The 20,794-nt window shown below is 34.7% G+C and overlaps 1 protein-coding gene across 1 annotated transcript in view; it reads right to left on the bottom strand.

The window, feature by feature from the left end:
• LOC142356592 (uncharacterized) overlaps nucleotides 1-20,096 on the bottom strand; it is a gene marked incomplete at its 3' end in the record, with an annotated part of 60,870 nt that extends 40,774 nt beyond the window's left edge. Inside the window, exons 1-4 of the mRNA XM_075408456.1 lie at nucleotides 19,703-20,096; nucleotides 15,029-15,202; nucleotides 14,443-14,619; nucleotides 6,990-7,143 (exon numbers count right to left, since the gene is read on the bottom strand). Coding sequence (XP_075264571.1) covers nucleotides 6,990-7,143; nucleotides 14,443-14,619; nucleotides 15,029-15,202; nucleotides 19,703-19,777 — 580 coding nt within the window. The remainder of the gene's footprint in view (nucleotides 1-6,989; nucleotides 7,144-14,442; nucleotides 14,620-15,028; nucleotides 15,203-19,702) is intronic.
• Nucleotides 20,097-20,794: the final 698 nt, after the last annotated feature.

Raw genomic sequence — 20,794 nt, 5'->3', positions numbered from 1 at the left:
TAATTTTAAAAAAATAATTTAAAGAATTAGAAAAAAATAACAATATTAATAACAACAATAAAAAACAATAACAGAAATAACAATAACAGATGTAATAATAATTATCATTATAAGGATAATAATAATAAACATAATAATCATAATAATAATAATAGAAAAAATAATAACAATTATAATAATAATAATAATAATAATAATAATAAAAATAATAACAATAATAATAATAATAAAAATAAAAATAATAATAATAAAAATAATAATAATAAAAATAATTATAATAAAAATTGTGGTGAGCGAGTGCACGTTTCCCAGGGAAACGTAGTAAAATTCATGAAAACTCATCTAACTCTTCTGCTCATTCTCACAAACAGTTTTTTTCTTTCTATGAGATGACTTTAGGATTGGTTGAACGAACTTATAAATCGTTTTTGCAATTAGTTTGTTGTGGTAAATTGCAAAATATAAGTAATAAAAAAACTCCGACTGTTGCTATCTCTTTGTCCCAAAAAGAAGCATTACCCAGCATAAGATCAAAAACAGAATTAACTTTTGATTTACCAGAAGGTCAAGGTTGAGTTTCTTACATGAAGATTGAACTATAAATCGAATGAAAGAAGAACAAAAGATTAACTTTCAAAAACACAACGATTTTTTTTAAATGAAAAAATTTAAATGACATTAACACCAATAGCTATCAACTGAAGGCATCATGGGTTAATTTAAATTCCCTCAGGAAGTTAATTAGACTTCATATTAATCGGAAATCTTTTACGACAACAAAAACATGCTAAATTACGGACATGATCAGTAAAAAAGTCCCAACTGTTTGTTTCTCTAAAAATAATTGGTTTTAATGAAAGATGAGAAAAAGATTGAAATATTTTTGTTTTTTTTTATTAGGTAAGTTGAACCTTAAAAAGACGGATTTGATTGCCTCGAGTTATTTCTATTTATTTGTCGGAAAATTGTATTAGAATTCAAAATCTTGCAAGAATCTTGCAAGATTTCACATTCAAAAGGCGTTTACGAAAAAAGTCATTTATTTTCAGTTTTGCTGATCAAGAATTCTGATATCAGTCATGATGTTTGGTTTTCAGTTAGTTTTAGCTACCAAAAACACATAAATATTTTTTCCGGAATTCAAAATCTTGCAAGATTCTTGCAAGTTTCTTGCAAGATTCTTGCAAGATTTTGAATCCTGGCTAATTTTTTTTTCATTGAATTAGGCTTCGTAACTTGATCAATAAACAATAACTTGCTTCAAAGATGTTTTCTAAAACACTTGTACCCAGATTTTTTTTTGGCTTTGATTGATATCTTGCAAGATTCTTGCAAGAATCTTGCAAGTTTTGAATCATCTTGCAAGATTCTTGCAAGATTTGAATCCGCTCATCAATAGGGCAGACTCGTGTGTTCAAGTCCAGCCTTTTCTGCGTTCAACAGACTTTCGTGCGTTCATGTTCAGACTTTTGTGCGTTTCCCAGATTTGTTTGCGTTCACCAGGTTTTCGTGCGTTTTCTGATGTTTCCAGACCATGTAATTTTGAATGCACAACGCCCCCCTCGTGCGTTCATCCTGGGTTTGGACATACTTGCTTCCGTCTGGGACCTAAACTTAGGCAGCAAAAGAGGCTCAAAAACTGAAGACAAAAATAGAGAGAAATGAACATAATGGTTAAATTTTTTTGTGCTCTCTTGAAGTAACAATTCTTTGTGTTGACAATTGTCAGCAAATAGATTTCAAAGTAGCAATTTTTGCAAGACAGCAAACCGTGATCCTGCAAACTTCAAAACTTTTGAAACCTATTATAAATTTCTCATAAATTAAAGAAGGTACAAAAATTGGGTTATAGTGAGCATGGCTGTCTTTTCCTGAACTACTGCTTGTCATTTAATGTTTCATAGTCAACCTGTATGACTTAATTGTACTTAAATGCTCACATAGAAAAACTTGGCAGATTTCAATCAAATTTTCTTGTCATTAAAAAATCTAATATCATTATCTCAGCGTTAAAGTATTCAAGCTTAACTTTCTAAGAGATCGCTTTGAAGTAAGCAAAGTTTTGTACAAACACTCCATTTTTTGCACCGGTTCTGTTGATGCAAAAATTTTGTAAGCCTATTGACAACCAGCAATGTCTTTAGTTATTTGTTAAAAAGAAAACACTTAAATTTGAAAATAAATAGTACAAATTTTGATAAATAAAACTTATTTCTGTTTATCTGTTTATTTATATACACCAAACGTTTTTCTTCTTTAAAAAAATGAAACAAATTTTCGTTAATTGGATTTACTTTGTAGAAAAAAATCATTTTAACAAATATTAGTTAAAATTTTAAATTGAAATTTTATTCCTAATGACATTCTTATGTTCTTTAACATGCAGATATTATGTTACATTTTTGAACTATGTTCAAAAATACAACAACACATATTGAGTAAATACATATCTGTGAATATCTTTAATTGTTGTGTTAGACAGATTTATTCTTGATAATGAATTGTACTTATAAGATGGGTTCAAACTTTATATGCAAACTACCAAACCTCCTTGTTCCTTTTCTCTTGGCTGTTCCAATTTCGTCAGATTTTATCATTTTCAATCTAATGTTCTATAGATTTAGTGTCCGGTCGTCAGCAAGTGACTATACCTTATAATCAGTCAGCTTTAGAAGCACGAATTGCCTGGCTAAATTGCGTTTGCTCGAATAAATTTATTTGAGTTTGGCAGTTTATTCACGAGCGTGTTTTAGGATTAAGGTTATAAGCATGTATATGGTCATTTGTGGCAGTGAACATATTTCGTTCAAAATTTTTGCAAGTTCGGAAACATCTTCAAAATTTTTACCATGCCTATTTCTGGTTTTTGGTCAAACGTGGACACCAGTGGCAAGATAACGTCCACACCAGCGGCACCATTGTCCATACCCTTCATCACACTTGTCTAATTATCACTGATGTTTACAATTGTAGTATCTAAATACGACGATAGTGCTTATTAGCGTGTCCCGACAAAACAGTCCCAGACAGAAGAATCCGAAAATGCAAAATTTTCCCACACAAAAAAGTCCCACACAAATAGTCCCGAATAAATATCAAAACAATTGTACTCATAATCTGCAAAGAAAAAACATGTATAATCTGTGAGTTAAGCTTCTGAATGCATTGTTTTTAATTGATATGAACTAATATTAAACCAAAAGTTCGTTTCAAAATACATATTTTTGGCAAAAACTTGTTGTAATCAGATTAACTTTTGTTCAATGACTTACAGTCATATGAATAACTTCAGGAGTTTCTTTGTTAATTGGTGTGAATATATTAAACTATAGGTTTAATTTGGACTCATTTATCTGGGACTGTTTTGTCTGCTTTCTTGGGAATATTTTGTCTGGGACTGTTTTGTCTGGGAACATTTTGCTATTCGGGACTGTTTTTTCCGTGACTTTTTGGTCTGTTCACCGTTTATTAATCCAAATAAAAGAAAACATAATTGATTATTTATGCCAGAAACGTCCCTCGCAGTCCTAATTGTGGATTACGGCGACAAACAGTAATTCTGCAACTACCCAATCATGGTTCCAAAGAACAAATAAATCTCAGAAAATAATCTCAACTATTTATATTGAAGTTAAGACAATTTTTGGCTGACTACATGCTCTGTATCGTGGACAATGGTTACGTTTATCCGTCAATACGAGTGACAAAGTTTAAGTTTTTCCCGTTACGTACGTGAACGATTAACGTAAACCATTTTCGTCGTTAATAAAAGCGAAACCAAGGTGAAAAGTGACGACGAGGTATTGTCATGTGATCCAATGTAGAAACGCCAAACAATCTCAATAACAACTTTAAGGCTGATCTGTTGAGAGCTCTTTTTACATCCTTAAGGTTATAATGGTTAGAGCTACCTATTTCTGCGCGCCAAGTACACCTTTCTAGGTCTATTGGAATAATAGACTCAGCAGAAGACAATAATATAACTTTAATTATTACGGGGGAAGATAAAAAGTACGCCGGAGTCAGAGGTATGTTCATAGTATACAATAACTATATAGGAGACTTATTGGGAATAGCATGCAGTCTTTATTTATTATACAATAGAGTCTTCTTAGTCTGTGGTTGGCTGAAGCATTCACTAAAGAGATTTTCTTCTGTTACAGTTTTATGCTCTTTTGCCGCATAATGCGGATTCTCTACTCAGAGCATGCGTTTTTGTCTCTGTTTTGATTAAATTCAGATTTTAGTTGTTCTGATTACAATTTTGAGCGTCTATTGTCCTGACCATGTTCCGATATTCAAGAAACAATAGGCAAGTGCATAAATTCAATGATCTCATTTGTATGTGTCAATAATCTTAGTACCGTAGCTGAGTACCTCATATGAAAGTATCAATGACGAGACGCGTTCATACAATAACTAGCCATCATTTATACCATACTGTTTAGGGACTTGACAGTTTTGTAACTGGTCAACATTTTTTTGGATCAGTTAGACACAAACAGAATACCTAATTTGCGACTTTCAGACTTCAGTTAACAAAAATATACCAAAGATATCAAAAAAGAGGGTTATTTTGCTCTCAATGACCAGACTCACGACAAAACAGAGATTACCGGCTCCACACGTCGGATTCAAGCCACTTCCTTGTAAGAAGTGCATTGAATGCTCTGAAATTATGTATGAAATGCGCTGAATGAGCTGGGATGCTCAAAAATTTTGGGAATGCGCTGAAATATTCTTAGCGCAACGTCAACTTATTTCTTTCATAAATTCAGCTAAATTTCAGCACATTTCCTACATAAATGTTAGAAACTTTAAGTGCGTTTCTTGCTAAATTTTAGCGCATCCGTTTTTAAAAATCAGCGCCCTTCAGCCCAATTCTTACAAAAAACTCTTTCTGATAGTTTAGCGCAATTCAGTGCTTTTCGGTGCATCTCATGGAAATTTTCAGCACATTTCAAACACGGGTCGAGGTGTCACCGCCATTCAACGCACACTTATGTAAAATAAGCGGCGAATGCGGAAAATTTTGTAAGATAAGCGATGAATGCGATGAAATTACATAAATTCACCGCTTAACTTAGTGGTAAACTTATATAGATTCACCACTTAGAAAAAAGTGTTAAAATTGTGTGAGAATAGCAGTGGATACGGACGGTGAAATTACATAATTTCACCGCTTAAGTTAGTGGTAAAATTACTTAATTTCACCGCTTAGAAAAAGTGCTAAAATTCTGTGAGAACAGCAGTGAATGAGGTGAAATAACATAAATTCACCGCTTGACTTAGTGGCGAAATCACATAAACTCACCGCTTAGAAGAAATTGTAAAATTTTGTGAGATCAGCAGTGAATGCGATAAATTTGCACAAATTCGCCGCTGAAATTAGTGGTGAAATAACATAAATTCACCGCTTAGAAAACAATTCGAATTGTCCTTTGTTCAACGAATTTAGGATACATTTATTAAAAGACGTAAGGAAAATTTATCCACGAATAATCTCATATCTTTTTAAAACTTTTTTAAGCGATGAATTTATGTAATTTCACCACTAGATTAAGCGGTGAACTTACAAAAAATCACCACATTTCATCTCGAAAAATTTCTAATTTCCCCGCTAATTTTACAACAATTCAACGCCTTTGTTTTACAAAAAGTAGAGTGAATTTCATTTAAATTCAAAACAAATATGCCGGATTTACGTGAGAAGTGGCGAAGTGGAAGAATAAGTGGCTGACATGCAGGAGGTGAGAGATTCGAATACGTTCAATTCACGACACCTAATTTTGCCTTTTTTGATTAACATTTGTTGTTTGATATGCGCCCTAAAGTGCTAGAATTTTGCATATTATGTTAATTTTCAACGCACTTCTTATATATTTTCAGCACATTTAAGCACTTTTCAGTGCAATTCTTAAAAAACGGTTTATTAATATAAAATCATTTAAAAAACATTTATAAAATCAGGAATCAAGGGCACTGTGGATTGTATGACAACCAACAAAGAGTAGAGCAGGGGACTCAGGCAACGCAGAAACAGTGTGAAAATGACTTGAGTGCATTTCAAAGGTTTAGCCAATTTCAGCGCATTACGAAGATTTAGCCAATTCCAGCGCATTTCAGTTCAGTATTAAGTTAGATTTTTGCGCTGAAATTTTGAGGGTTCAGCGCGTTTCAGCGGAATTTTTACATAATTTTTGGAAATTTTCTTGGCCCGGGTAGACATTGCACTCTGCACACTAAAAAAGTTCAGGTAAACTTACCTGAACCAAGTTCAGGTAACCAGAAGTTCAGGTGGAGTTCAGGTGTAAAAGCACCTGAAATACACCTGAACTGAATTTCAGGTAAATTTTCACCTGAACAAGTTCAAGTTTGGTTACCTAAAAATAGCTTTCATTGCATTCAGCAGTGAAACAACAAAAATTTAGCAGTAAACTAAAACACAATACAAATCAGATATTTTACTCTGATCAGATTACCCGACCAAAATCAGCGTTGTATCCATTTGCTGCGTCTCAAATGGCCTTGACCTGTCTGGGTCGGTAAATTTCTGAGCTTAATCAAAGAGACTCATAGAAATTTCAAAAATTTCAGTTCGAACTTCTTAGATAATAATGGGCAGAAAATTTTAAAAAGTGCTAAAAAATATATTAAAAGTGCACTGAAGATGCGCTGAAATAAATTGCCCACGAAACGTTCTGGCCAATCATCGAACTTTGTACAAAATTTGCAGCGTGTTCTCCTTGTGCGGTAAAATGCGCTGACACCCCCACCCGGGTTGAAAGATGATGTGCTAATAATTTGTATTTTTACATTGACATTTGCTTTGAATAATAAATAATAATTTGTGGATTAACCAAGCGTGGTTATAACCAACTTTGTATTCACCGTTCAATTAGTTTGACAGTTCTATAATTGTAAAACATGGCAATTAACATAATTGTGATATTTTGAACACTCACTTTCCCATATGGTAAGTAACTAACCCATAGATGAGTCGTATTTGAGTTGTGGAACCCTGGCTGCAACTGCCTTGTCTCTCGCCTCCATGTACTTCTCATCCTCCTCCTCTTCTATCTCCTCCTGTGTCTTCTTCTTCACTGTAGTAGGACTCGCGAGTGTCGGACTCCGGGCATCTTTCTAATAAATACCTACATTATCATGGTCATCATTTGGTCTTACTGACGTATTCTCATGAAATAATATTGTTCAGGTTTCTGGTTGCAATTTTAAACAACTTATCAATCATTTTCACTAAACAATTTATAACTCAATTTTCGATCACTCAATTTATCGCAAATTTTGTCTCTCCTGGGTTGATGTGTTTGTTAACTGCAGTATGAGTATAAAACTTCCACAATTTTTATTCTGCACTATCTTAGGAATTTCTTAAAAAGATGTCTGCTGCCTCATAAGATACGTGGGATCTTTAACAATCTCCTCCATTTCTCAAAAAGGGAAAATTCTTAAAAAGAATTAAAGAGCGAGTAATTTTTTTGACATAAATATAAATTGAATTGCTTTTCTACACAGGCGTTCAATGTGTAAAGATCAGTAAAGTAAATTAATAGAGTTTTGGCTTTTTGGCATTAACAGGAAAATGAAGCTAAATGTTGGAGCTGAGCTCGCAGAGCATGCGTAAGAGGGTAAAATAGAAGCACAGACACTGAAGAGGGAAAACTCTTTTGTATCAGTTGTTCGTATTTTTGCGCTTTCTGCTCGCACAGCAACCGAATTACAGTTTGTCACGTGAGAAAAGGAACAAAAAGGGGGAAAACAATAAGAACAAAAAGTGTCTTGTACTTTGATAATTCCTCAGAAGGAAATTGTCACGTATGTCTTGTATGGAAAATTATTCTTGGGCAGTAAAATATTTGTAACTGTGTCCTGTATGTACAAAAAACTTGAGATGTTATTCAATGGTTACAGCCCCAAATTTTGGTATTTCAAGTCGTGAGTACAAAAAAAAAACAAAAGTGAATTTTAAGTTAAAAAATTTTTGCACAAATAGGTCTTAGAAATCTATTTTTGTCATCGATTTGTTTCCCTATCACATTGCACTGTCAGATAAAAAGAGATCCTGTATTGTGTGATGTGAAGAAAATCCATTTCAATTTGATATTGAAAAAACTAAGGCAAGCAAATAGCTCCAAACTGAATTCGAAGCGCAACGATAAGAAAATACCAAATATAGAGCTACGAAGCCGAACTGCAGAAACATAATACGTGGACAGCTTTGGACCCGCTAAAAAGAACTGGGCGGTTTAGATCTTTCCTTTTCAACCGTGGGAGAGCAACAATTACATTTGGTTTACCGCCTAGGACAGTGGAATTCAAACTGCTGTCTAATTTTTTTGAAGAGGTTAAAGGGTTAAATTTTTTGAAGATAATACTATCACTACAGACGCAAGTTGCAGCTTGAAACGCAAAGCATCGTGACCATAGCAAAGCAGCCTAAAAATTTGATTCAGAACCCTTAGATTAGCTTCGAGCAGAAACGGGCAGAAAGCAAGTTGTTTTTCAAAACAGAAAATTATTATCCACCCAGCAAACTTAATGCAATCTATCAACAGAGAGAATGTATTGACAAACACTATCAATATATCCATGAAAAGCAAAAAGTGAATTCACTTGGTTTCGCCATCATAAAACAGAACAACAAAATTTCTTCAACAGTCGAAACGCTCACAGTTTACCATATACATCCCAGGATAAAATAACCATGTCCAATCAGCAAAGTCAATCAACCCTTCAACGCAAGGAAGCAGAACCACCTTTACGTATTTTGCATCCGATAATCTTGGTATTTCAGCGAAAAATGATGATAGAAAAATTGACAACCCGTGCAACAGAGAATGCGGCTACACAAAAGGTGCAAACAACCAATCAAGATACAGAAATTGTTTCAGAAGTTACCTTGTTGAAACGTAGAATTGAAGAACGAGTGAGGAAACGTGAACCTGAATAAAAAAGCCACGAACCAATTTACCAATACAATTGGAGTTAAAAATAAACTTGAAAAAAATGAGTTGTGCAACATCAGCTTTGAGAAAAAGACGAGAACTAAACGAAAATAAAAGCATTGGAGAAAGATGACGCACGTTTTCAATCAAAGAAAATTCATGACAATTCAAATTTCAATTGGATCCCAAAAATGAGAGATCTCTTGGAAAGGGCCAATACGATAAACAACGCTAATACCTCTTCGTTTGAAGACTCGCATCGACATCAACACTGAACGGAATGAACATAGACATTATCCACGGCACCTAAATTCACGCAATCGATGACAGAGTGTTGAGGACCAAGAAGTTTTCAAGAAAGTAAGCATAAGACACAACACTGGACACAAACGACGACGAAGTTTACCAAAGCTCATGTTGAACAGCTTTGAGGGAAAGCTCCCAGAATGGCCTGAGTGGTCAAGCATGTTTATCGCAACTGTGGAGAAAAGCACGATTCTGGATCCAGAAGAAACTGAACCGTCTGAAAACTCTTCTGGCAGGCAAAGCAACATTTGCAATATCGGAAAAGTGGTGTTCTGGATAGTTTAATAACGCTGTGTGGAGCAATAAATGGAAATAATTTGTCAAATTTCATGTAAATATAGACGGGAAGCTCGATAGCCTGCGGGATCCAAATTTAATTAAGCCTCACAAATCTGAAAATTTGATTCAGTTCTTTGTTATTTTATCTTATTTCTTGAATATCCTCAAATAAAACAAACAAATAGTGGGTGGTCTGAAACCAAGCTCGTCATTGTATATGACAGTTGATAAGCAACTACAAGTTTTCAGAGAGAAATGATGGTTCTGCGTAGATGACAAGGAAGACGACCAGCGTAAATTAATCAAGTTCTAAAGCTGCCTATCACGAATGAAATTTTTGCATAAGAATTTTTCGGCCCCTTAAAAGAGAATGCAAATTAGAACACCAAGGCATCCCAAAAAAGAAACACGACTTTCTAAACCATCTAACTTCTGTTAAAAGTGAAACGTGAAGAAAAGATACCAAATGTAAGGCAAACAATGTCCATTAGCTGATGAAACTAATTAAAATTGAAACTTTCCGAGATTGAATGACGGATTCGTTGTATTGAGAAAGCAATGCTTAGGTTATGGATATCTGACAGAAAGTCATCGCATTCATAGCAAAGTCAACGCGTCAAGTCTAAATGATATACCAAATACCAAAACCGATTGACACACTCGGAAAACCGAATGAAAAATGTCAATCACACACACTCAAAGTAAAGCAGCAGTAAAGCAAAGGAACGAACCTGAAATTTGTGTTCAGATATGTTTCGTCTCTTAAACAGCTGGCGTGCACGGAGGATCTGAATGCAGAAAGTGTTCTGTTTAAAGAAAAGGGACTACATTGAGGAACGCATTCATTTGAGGCGTTTGTACATTACTGAATTTCTTGGGAACTACAAAAAATGATAACGCAAACAAAACAAAAGTTTTAAACATTTAGTGTTTTTCCTAACACAAATCTGTTGCAGGCCTGTGAGAACTATGATGGGTAGTCTGTGGATCCACGAAGGGCAAAACACAAAATATTACCATTTCAATTGCACAGCAAACGTGAAATTGGCAGAAATTTCAATTCTGGCGGCACACAGTACCCTATTTCTCCAAAATCAATGTGATCAGTGAGTCAAATAACTTACTGCGGGCTTAGAAGATGCTTGAAAGTACGGCAAATTTTGCAAATATTTTTAGAGCAAAGAACCGAAAGGGAAAAAACATACAAAATAGTATCGACATTTAATATATATAGAGACATTAAAAGGAAATTTGTGGAAACATTGAATGAATAAAAATTGAAAGGCACTTCTGGAAAAGAGTGCTATTGGTCACAAGAGCCAGCGCTTAACCCAAACACAACCTACTAATTCTGTTGTGTTTTCAACGATTCATAGGAAACTGAAAAAAATTGCCTGAAAGATAATCAATTAGCGGAACTTTTATTAGCATATAAATTGATTTGAACGATTTTCATTTCTAAAGCCCAATATCAAATCAATGTTTCTGCAGGTGCGAGATCAGAAACAATAAAAGGGATGCTCGAAAAATTTTTATTGAGACCGAAAACTTTCAAACCGGTCGAAATTTATATGTACCAGAGGAGCGTTCTCGGGGCCGAAACTTCATCAGCATGCGCAAACTACCCTCTGAAACAAGCTGGCGTTGATAATGAGAAAGAGTTTCTCAACGCAGCAAAAGAAGCCTACAAACACTTCCATTTGAACATTGTAACCAAATCAATAGAAACAACACAAAAAAACTAGTGACGTGTTAATCAATCAGCTACAACCCCTTCTCTAGAAACATTGGTGTGAGCAGAAGCATTGGATGAGCTCCAATTATGAATTAAACGCAGTGATAAAGGATGACCTAAAATCAATTTGCAAAACCAAGGAAGTTGATGCTGAGCCAAATACAGGTGGACCAAATGTACTTAGACTCCAATTGAATATTACTGATGATAACCTTCAGGTGTGCACATGTCCTAACAAACAAGTTGGGACAACCATAACCCAATGGAATATTTTGTCTCTGGTATCTTTGGTATTTATTTCAACTTGATTATTTGCTCTCTTCGGTGTTCATATGAGACGACTAGAAGAACTTTGGGACTATAACTGGACAAAATTGGGACAACAAAATGTAATCCGGGAAAATCAGCATTTTGTAAGTGCAAGGAACAACTTCCTGTGGTAGCCGAAACCAGCATTGATTGAAGACACTTCCATAACATGAATAGGAAAGCTGAGCCTCATTTGTTTGATGACGCAACTGAAGACACAATTTCTGCAGTGGCCTATCTGCGTTTTCAATCGAAGGAATACTCAGCTAGCTTAGCTTTTGAATTGAGAAGTGGCTTCAACAAAACATCTATCACTATTCCGTTTAAAATTACAAGTTACACTCATAACAGTGAAATTATGAGATCAGAGTGACAAAAAACACATCATCAAGATACATAGTTGATGTTTCTGGTAGGATTCAACTAAGGTACTGCAATATATAGATAACTTTCATTAGAAACAAAATATGGTTTTGGCCAATTGAGTACCTGATTAATCTCAATGAGATATTGAAAACAAAAAATAGTTTGCATTGGAAACGTGTGAGTGGTTTTTACAAGCCAGTGGACATTGGAATCAAAAAAATTAAGAATGAAGAATTCAAAACGGTTTTAGAAAATTATAGTTTTTGCCTGAGACGCTGAGAGCGTTTCCGCAACAGTCTTCATAACGCAGACTGAAAAAAATAATACAACTATTTAGTGGCAACAATTTAGCAATTGCAAACGACTGATTAAAATAGTGGCACACGTGCAGCAAGCTAGGAATAAACCGAAACTGGCGATAAAGATAATTGACAATGAACAAAAAGAAAAGACAAAGGCAACCATGATCAAGTTTCCACATAAGGACAATTTTTGCAGAGGAAACGATAAAACCAAAGCTTGCAAGAAATATCAAAAATCAGCGAGATTTCACCGTGCTCACACTTCCACAATTCATTGACAAAAAGAAACCATTCGTTTCAAAGGCGGATTAGGCAAACGTCAATTGGACTTCAATACACAACATCCAATAAAATTGCATTGAAAACATGTTGCTAAATTGTTTTTGCGTAGCAAGCACATGCAATCAGCACGAAAGAATTGAACATATTGGAATCTTTAATCAAAAACAATTCCGTATTATGGCCATAGGAAGTATTTTGAGTTCAATAAAGAACGATTATTTCATATGCCGAAGAAGCAGAGAACAAACAATGGCTTCAGTGGTTGCAGAGCTACTTGATGAAAAAAATATTGCTTCAACGCCCTTCTAGAATGTTGAATTAGACTCTTTTGGCCCTTTTACAGTAAAAATTGCGCTCTAAAATGAGAGAAAAACGAAGTTGGCTAATATGTCTGACTCTATGAACCATGAATATAGAGATAATTCTAACATTGGACACCGACAGTAGCATGAACTTAATTACGCGGTTCATAGCTAGGAGAAGGAAACCGAGAAAAAAGATAAGTGGTAACGGTACAACATTCGATGCAGCAGGTTGAGTGTTCAAACATTATGTTGCACCATGGACAAAAAAGAGGATCCCCGAAGTTTTGGTTCATTAGGGGTTCAGCTTGATGTTCAACAAGCCCACGGCAGCTCATTTTTGAGGGCTCTGTGAGAAAATGGTCAGAAGTTGCAGTACAGCCATATATGCAGTGTTGGGGAAACCGAGCGATTAAACAAAACTTTCTTTCTTCAACAGTGTGTCTCGCTGAGAAGAGGTTGAATGCAAGACCACTGATACCCGTCTTTCTGTTGTAAACGATGTGGAAGTTATTGTGCCAAACCCACTTCTTGTTCAGCAACAATAAATTTTATATACCATAATTACCATGCGCAGAAGAATTTCTCAATCATCAAAAGGTCTCAGTTAAACGGAACAAACTTAAGCTCACTCCATTACCATCTGGGACAGATTACGAAACGAGAGTTGACCAATTTTGAACAATCGACAAAAATAGCAAATCCGAATCCAACAGGGATCTGAAAATGGTGATTTGTTTGGTTTGTCGGGGACTGTGACAAACGGATGTGTTACAAACTTGGTCAAGTAGCAGAAATCAAGAACGGTTCTGACCAAGCATTCAATCGGCAAGACACTATCTGAAAGGGTGTCTACAAGACGCCTGCCGTAAAGCTCACTTTAGTACTATCATATGACGAACATCTTTTCATGAAGGAAAACAGGGCCGGCAATGTTGAATTTGACTGTGAAGTTGACAACAATTTGATACCGCTAACGAAATAACAATTGCAGCCTTATGCAGAATCCCAGCAAAACTGACAAAAATTGGACCTTTGATCTCAATAAAATCCAAATGATATAATCGTAAGAGATCTCTTGAGATGAACAGTGGGCCTACTCAGCTGGCTTTATATATGGACCAGATTTGTTTGCGAAAATGTCGCAAAAAGGATGAAATTGAAGACGCGGGTAATAAAAGTGATCGAGATTCAGTAAAAGTTGCAATTACTGTGAAAATTTAACAAAATCAGTTTGTTGAATTTCTATAGTTTCATCCATGGTTTTGACTAGTTTATGCGGACATTTTAACCTCAATCCAAGTAGCAAAACCTGGATCATCAGGTCATAAAAAATAAAGGTAGTAATATCAGATCTGAGGATATAAAACTTCCACACGTTTTAATTGTATCAGATCTTATCAGATCATGCAAGGTAAAAAAACATCTTAATGAGCGTCTTAACACATCTTTCAGGATAAATATTCGGGAATGACCGGTGAGAGCTCAACAATTGATTTGTTGTGATCTGATCAAGGAACAATTTACTCGTGCTCAACATAATAGTACATGATTCTGAGACAGGAGTTCAGCTTTGGATAGCTTTGCTGTCATACCTTTACAGAATTGGTCCTCATTCTGCCTCCCATGTCAGCTGAGTCTGGCTCATCGACTGTTCCGGTGAGTGAAGTGGCATTAGTGAGCTCAGAGTGGGATAATTCGAGCTTCGCCTTCCTTTTCTCTTCTGCAATTTTCAGCTGTGCCATCTCTTCATCGAACCTCTTCTGTCTTTCCTAAAACAGCACATCATTCACAAGTTTGTTCACCTAACACTCAACATGTTCTGTCAATCGTGCTCAGTCTTGTTCAGTGCATTCCCTACACCAGCTCTTGCATATCCGACGCCTATCTTGCAAGATGGTGCGTAATCCTACAAGATCTTGCACGATCATGCAAGATAGCCTTGGGTAAGACTCAACAGATTCAATATATATCGTCTTTAAGAAGTCAAACTATAGAAATTGGCAATTATATCATTTTTCCACGTTGCCGTAGAAAACTTATTACGGCCTTAAACGGCGCCGTACAAAGTTTTGTAAGTTTTCTAAGGCACCGTATAAGTCTTAGTATGTTTTCAAAGTTTCCTCTAAGGTGGTCAACCTGGGGGGTTGTTTAAATGGTAATGACAGGTGTGTGGTGTACCATTTTTCTGATTCTGAACTCCTCCTCCCTCTTAGCCCTCTGTTCCCTCCTCTTATGTGCCCTCTCTGCTATGAGTTTGTTCTCCTCTGCATACCTCACCAATATCTCCTCCATCTTCTCATCCTCTCTCTCCAGTCTCTCCAAGTCACCCTTCTCCTTCTTCTCCGCCAGTACCTATAAACATCCCACTCACAATTGGGACGCTCTAGCCGACGTCCTGACTCCAAAAGACCGTCCTCGATCGATATTAGGTATAAGAAGACCATTCTGATGTATGAAAACCTGCGTTTTGTTACACAATCGGGTAATTTCCAAGTTTTTCAAAAGCTCTTTTATCTCTTTTGTTTCAATCTCATTAATTTTGTGATGCGTGCAGTGCTTTTGATCACGCTAAGAAGTATGTTGCCGCAAAAAATGAGGGATTGTTGAACACTTTAATTACTCTTCGTTATAACATAACAGTAGATCCCTCAATAGTTGTTATGCTGCATGAAGCACTTTTGGATGATTGTTATTAAAACATTGGTTTTCTGTAGTTGAAATTTTTTATTTAGTACGTGTAATTTCACATTGAGGTCAGATTAATTGAATTCTTAATCTTTTCTAATGAGGTATTGCACTGTACACACAGTACAATGCTTTACTTCGAAAGATTTTTGCTGATTAAAACGTTGAACATTTTACAGAATTTTCATCAGTAAAACTTATGTGTAGTAAAAAGATGAATAAAAGTTTATAGTTCATTTTAATTGTTCCGACCCCACTTGTGGGGGGAGGAACTATATACTCAAATGAGTTTTTTTTGTTCAGACAATTTTGGCCGATCGATATATTCATCGTAGAGAAATGTGAGTAGTATCATTAAAAAGCTTGTCCAGCGTAGAATTCGAAACTAAAAAGGTTTTTTTGAAATTAGGTTTCTTTGAGGAGTTGTCGAGGATTGAAGTTTTGAGTGAACACGTGATATTTTACATGATCTTGATCACTTTTAGTGTATATTTTATTCAAAATAAGATATTTTTTATAAAAATATTGATTCAAAAATACACTTCACGCCTGAACCATAGACGAAAAGCGATTAAAAGACTAGTTCTGGTCTCATAACGAAGTTTACCATAAAAAAAAACAAATTCTATTTGAAAACTTTTTTTTTAGAAAAATTTTCATATTTTTTTCGTTTTCTTAAATCACCTAGAGACTAGTCACTTTTCATACCGAGGTTCCGTTAATGACAAATCTGAATTAATGTCTAATGAAGCCCAATGAACAAAAAATTCGTTTTCAAGGAATCCCTTGTGTTTTCTTTGGCTTCGACTCTGAGTTTTTGCAATTATAAATGAACTTTTGATTTCCTTTTTGAGGTTTTACTAAATTTTTGGGGTCCTATGGCGTGGACTCAATGACCAAAAGTGAAAAAATTTTCGTAATGAGCATGAAGACAACCTATCTAGAGATTTGATTGGACAGCTAATGGCTGTTAAGTCTTTAAAAATGATTTTTCGAGAAAGTTTTTTAAACTTTAACCAATCTTAAAGGTATTTTCGTGAACTGTAAATCATCCTTAGTATTGGAAAGAACCCCCTCCTTTCCACTTCAATCATAATTAATCGGGTGAACGTTTTTTTCTTCCTACTGTTTGTTATATGACTTCAATGCCACAAGATTCCAAAAATTAAAAAAAAATTTGGATAATTTTATATTATTCGACGCTCTTGCAATCTAATCACATTATCCTGATATTGATATCTTCCACTGATTTAGAGAAGATTTTCAATGAATCATTGATAAAGTTTTCAGAGAAAAGCTTATGATTCAAATGGCTTCGACTATTTCTTCTCGCACTTTTCTTCTTATTTTTTTGGATTTTGCCAGTGTTTGTTTTTGTTTCCATAGTCAATGACTTTTTACAATTTTTTATTCATAACATATGAATGAAACACATCCACATGGTCTCCTTGAGGCATAATTTAGCTTATTTATTAGCTTCCGTTGAAAGCTATTGGATTTAATGGAGTTGATACTACTGTTTTTCTCAAAAAATTTCGTTATTTTAATGTATTTGTTCGTGTTTTTTGATTTACTGGAGTCTTTGTTTAAAAAAAAGATTTCCATTGCTGTTAAAAACTAATTGAAAGAAGAAAATTTTTCTGAAAAATTTAATTTTTAATGGCTTCGACACTTTTCTCGCCAATTTTTTTTTTTATTTGCTGTGTTAACCTGTTTTTTTATTCTTTAGGTAGCCGTAAGATGCTGACCAATCCCAATTGCTTGTAATTGAGGATTGATTGAATTTTACCCGAAGCAGTCAGTTTATGGCGAATACTCTTAAAGTTTAAAACATAATACATTTTAAAGATTTTAAGGATTATTCAATTCTTTTCAGTTTTTGTTGTCGCTTTCGTCAACTTGTAACTTATTCTCATCATTGAGAGGTCCCATACCATTCCTTGTATTTTAAAGTGTATTTTAAAATTTAAAACAGGTTTACTGATGTTATGAGGTAATTGATGTTTTGTTTGTTGGACAGTAGGCGTTTCCATAAAAATTTTTGTGAGTGGTGTTTTTGTTTTTCTTTTTCTCCACCTTAAGCACAATCGCGTATAAAGAGATCCTAATGATTTTCAAGTGTGGCTCAATTGAACCTATTTATTCATTCAGTATAATTTTAGCTGAATTAGTATAAATAGATGTTGAAATATAAATACATAATATTCAGATAATAGCAATTGATTTTAATGGCTTCACTAATTTCTGTTTTCGCAATATTTGTAATTTGTTGTTCGTAATTTTTTGAGTTTTTCTGCATCTATAGTCGGTTCCCATGGCTTATTGTAACTAAATACAGGTTCTATTGGTTTCATCATGATTTTTTACCAAATTTATCAAGAATTATTCCGTTAAAAGCTATTGATTTTTAAGACTTGAAATTATATAGTATAAAAAATGTTGATTGAGTTTTGAATTTCGCCTCATTATTTCTTCTTTCTCTCAACTTGCTACCTAACCTCATTTAGTAAAAATCCCATCTCATCTGCTGTGTAGTTAGGAAAAAGTATAATTGTGTAGTTAGGGTTTTGTCTAATTGTAATTTGACGTTGTTACTAGTTGCTTTTAAATTTAGATATTGAGTTTTTGCCGTAAAATTTTTGTTTTTGCTCTTTTTTGTTGTTGTGTTTTTCTCGTAGTCTTTTCAATGCAAATCTAGTTTTAATTAGGCATGGTATTATTTAACTCAATTATTAGTTTGGTTGTGTAACGATTTCTTTAAAACTCAAACAGCTTTTTTTTTGATTATCTACTTGTCAAAAATGTGAGTCAAAATACAGTTAAGTCAAGAATGTAGATGAGCGCGGCTCGGAACATCATGTGCGAACGCACATTAACGAGCCTCCTTGTTAGTTTTCACGAAACAAAAATGTCAGCTTTGCATGCATTTTTGCAATAACAAATATTTGTATGCAAATTCTACGGAGACTTATGCCCTGAAATTAAAACGGACATAACTTTAGCTAACTGATAAAAACGGAACCAACAAAAGCTCCATTTAGGTTGCAGGATAAGGTTTAGTTGTACTGGCACTGCCTGTGTCTGGTCATTACTGAACTAGATTTTGATCATTATCACGTTCATTTGTTACAAGATTAACTGAACTTAACCTTGTACCTCCCAGCGCTTAACTGAACTGCAAATGCCGGGAAAAACTTCTGCCTATCTCTTAAGATGTGGTCCCATAAAACATATTTTATAGAATAGCAATGATTTTTTTCATATTTCTCAATTGGACTTAAAAGTAACAAAGGCAAATAAAGGCAAAAAAATCGCATAAAAATAGTTTGTTCTTGATGAGTCTTTTATCTTGTCGAAAAGTTCTCTTGACGAAATATGAGCCGGGTAAAAACGAGCAAGCACAAAAAAATTGCTGAAGTGTGATCAATGCTGTTTATTATCTGAATAAAAATAATAATAAAGAGTAAAAAGGAATTTGACCAAGCATGGTTACCAACATCTTGTTATTATCTGCTATGCAGAGAAATTTTTCATTTGAAAAAGTTGTTTTCGAACATATTCCATCCTGAGGGATAGAATTTGTACCTAAACCTTTTCCTTGCTTTAGATTCTAGGTAAACTCGAATTTTCCTTTTGAATATTTAGGGGTGTTTATATGTCGAATAACCAGACAGATAGTTTGATTGCGACAAATAATTATTTTAATACAAAACTTTAGTTTTCTTTTCACTGCCGTCGACGCGTTTCCTCGGTAGCTATAAACAATTTACCGTTTGATCTAGTGTCAGAATGTCCCGATGATAATTTCCAACGATTTGTGGCAACTATAGAAGCTAATCCTATCACAATTTTGTTAAGCATAAAAGCATAATTAAGTCACAGTAAATTTAAAAAAATAGCTAACTTATAAGAAACGGTGACCTAAAAAGCGTTTCAGTGTCTTCATTGTTTTTCAAATCTGCCTGCCCGACCATCCATTTTATGCGTATCCTTTCCAGCCTCTCTAAATGTTTCAAAAGCAATGATACTGGATGCCAGAGGCATAAAATACTGCAGACAACATGTAAGATTCAGTAAACGGCCATTAACGAAAAACTCAACTTTGGAGCTAAATTGTGAAAGAAGTGTATTCTGGTGGGTACATGTACTTCCAGTTTTTTAGCTAACCGATCGACGTCTTTGAAAATCCGTCTCGTCCACTGGAGCATCCAAATGGCTGCTACTTCTTCTGCTAGAACTCATATCCGGACAACTCTGAGATATCTTAGAACTAATATTGTAGAAATAAATCCAGTGTAAGTGTGTTTTTTAAAACCGAAAGACACTTCACGAGTTTGCACCGTTAAGCGTTGTAGAGAGTATATCTAGAATTTCAACAAATAACTAAATTATAACATATTAAACTTCAGTTGACGGGCAGATCACAAAGCGCCTTAAGGTCAGGCTCGCTAATTGTAAATACAAAATTATAAGCTTTTATTTTATTACGCTTTTAAAGCTCAGACTCATAAAAACTACTGAAGCCTTTTACGCTCAACTTTTTTCTTCAACCTCGGTGGACAACAAAGTTTTCTATGGCTCAACAAAGTAGTACATAAAAGTATACACAGATGTGCCGCTGCGTAGCTGTGTACGCTACATTTATTTTATATAATAATGCACAGCATTGTGAACACACAGCATTCGAAAACGCAGTTTCTGTATTTTGTTTTCATGAACATTTTTGAGTCTAATTAAAATCTCTGAGATGGTTTTTGAGCGAGGTTTGTTTCTCTCAGGCACCAGATAAGAAAGAGAACGTTTATCTAATTATTTGGTTAGAATGACAACTGAATAAAGATTTACTTCGCCTCAGAGTCGCCAGCTGGATTTGCAAGAGTCAGACAGGTCTATGCTGACCGATCAGATTCAAAACCGTAATCTGGCTCAACATGTAAAAAGCAATCTAAAAACGGGCAATCATTCAATTAGTTACCCCATAAGCTCTACAAGAGGTTTCAATTAATGCAGCACATATATCCACAGGTTGAGGTCCCTGACATAATTAAGCATATAGGACAGAATGAAAAGGAGATACTGACATGAACGCAAGAGACCCTTTGAATTCAAAATAGCGAAACCACGGGAAAACACTCAAATTCACAAATGCATGGAAAATAATGCGCGAAATTTTAGAAATGAGTCTTTTCTCGCTCGGATGATCTGAACATACCTATTTTCAATCTATTGGCATCTCAACATGGGTCATATGAGATGTCT

This window comes from Convolutriloba macropyga, unplaced genomic scaffold, assembly GCF_964194025.1.
Source record: "Convolutriloba macropyga unplaced genomic scaffold, txConMacr16.3 SCAFFOLD_810, whole genome shotgun sequence".
NCBI classification, from domain to species: Eukaryota; Metazoa; Xenacoelomorpha; order Acoela; family Convolutidae; genus Convolutriloba; species Convolutriloba macropyga.
Note: the sequence above shows the minus strand (reverse complement) of the source record. Positions and strands in the feature narration are given on the sequence as shown.